At 35.7% G+C, this 1,285-nt stretch overlaps 1 protein-coding gene across 1 annotated transcript in view; it reads right to left on the reverse strand.

The window, feature by feature from the left end:
- The window catches only part of LOC119588064 (ctenidin-3-like), a gene marked incomplete in the record, with an annotated part of 3,787 nt that extends 3,176 nt beyond the window's left edge, over nt 1-611 (reverse strand). Inside the window, 2 exon segments of the mRNA XM_037936762.1 lie at nt 28-98; nt 499-611. Coding sequence (XP_037792690.1) covers nt 28-98; nt 499-519 — 92 coding nt within the window.
- Nucleotides 612-1,285: the final 674 nt, after the last annotated feature.

The following is a 1,285-nucleotide window of genomic DNA, read 5'->3' on the forward strand; positions in this document are numbered from 1 at the left end:
GCATCGTTAATTGGCACTGCTTCTCACCTGTACGAGCCGCCATATCCTCCTCCGGGCCGAGGGTATCCCGTAGCTAGACACAGGAAGGTCACAAACAGCTGGAGAAAATAATGGACCTTGACTTAATTTCATCGTAATTTGTGATAAGTGGAATGAGATTACCTTTTGATTTCTTTTTTTCTTTTTCTTTTACCGAGTTTTTTTTTCTAATTTCACTGATTTGTTCACCCTTGTGGTTAATAGAGGTGATAAGATATAAATATATCGTATAGCTTCTGAGGGCTGCATTGTATTGTATTAATCACTGTATTCTCGATACTATATAGGTAGGAAATTGGATATTAAAATCACTTATCTTGTTCAATTACATATATACTTACAAATGACCACAGCAACATTGCCAATGAATCGCTCAAAAAAACAATAAGAGCACACATCTGTTATCTATTCAATGACATTACAACATTATGGTTACACTGTATGAATTACGTTACTTACAAAAGCACGAAGAACCCCCATCGTTGTGTTGATTCTGCAGCCAGACTGTGCAGAATGCTATGGACTTTATTGCGTTCTGGTATTTATATCTGCCATATGATTGTCCTGCCTCTTTTTGCTGAGTTACCACGTTACGTTTTTTTTAATGATCGTTATTCGAAAAAAATACTTTCAAAATATCATTTCATTTCCCCATTTTGTATTCATCAAATGTCTAACCTCTTAGTAATATGGTTTTTTTATTGTATAATCCTCTGTGGGAGATACGATATGAGAATGAGAGATATAGAAGCGTAAAAAGAAATAAATACAAAAAACAAAAGAGGGTAGCATGGCGCGCTCATGACTTGGAAATTCCTTGGATTAAAGATGGCGTCGGGAATTCCTCTTCTCATACATAATACCCGGAGCTTTTTTTATGTATTTATGGCGAACAAAGGAACTCCAAGACAGGCTCATCTCCTTTGAGAATAATATCAATTCCTTTAGAGCAATCGAGTGACGTTCTAACCGATCCCAATAAAAAAGTACGATGTATATTTTTCAGGGACACCATAACACACAACAATTCCGTAGAATCGTAACAAATATGCAATAACATAAAATTCCTTTATAACTGCAGTCTAATATGTTCAGAATTTGCAAAACTAGGATCAACAACCTCAATGCGAGGAAAATTCAAACAAAGTAAAGAATATAAAAGTACATTTTAACAAAAATATAACAACCGGATCTTCGTCCATAGAAGACAGGTACGTGTGTGTGAGCGTGCGTGACTGCCTTGAAC

The sequence above is a fragment of the Penaeus monodon genome, chromosome 23, assembly GCF_015228065.2.
Source record: "Penaeus monodon isolate SGIC_2016 chromosome 23, NSTDA_Pmon_1, whole genome shotgun sequence".
Taxonomy (NCBI): domain Eukaryota; kingdom Metazoa; phylum Arthropoda; class Malacostraca; order Decapoda; family Penaeidae; genus Penaeus; species Penaeus monodon.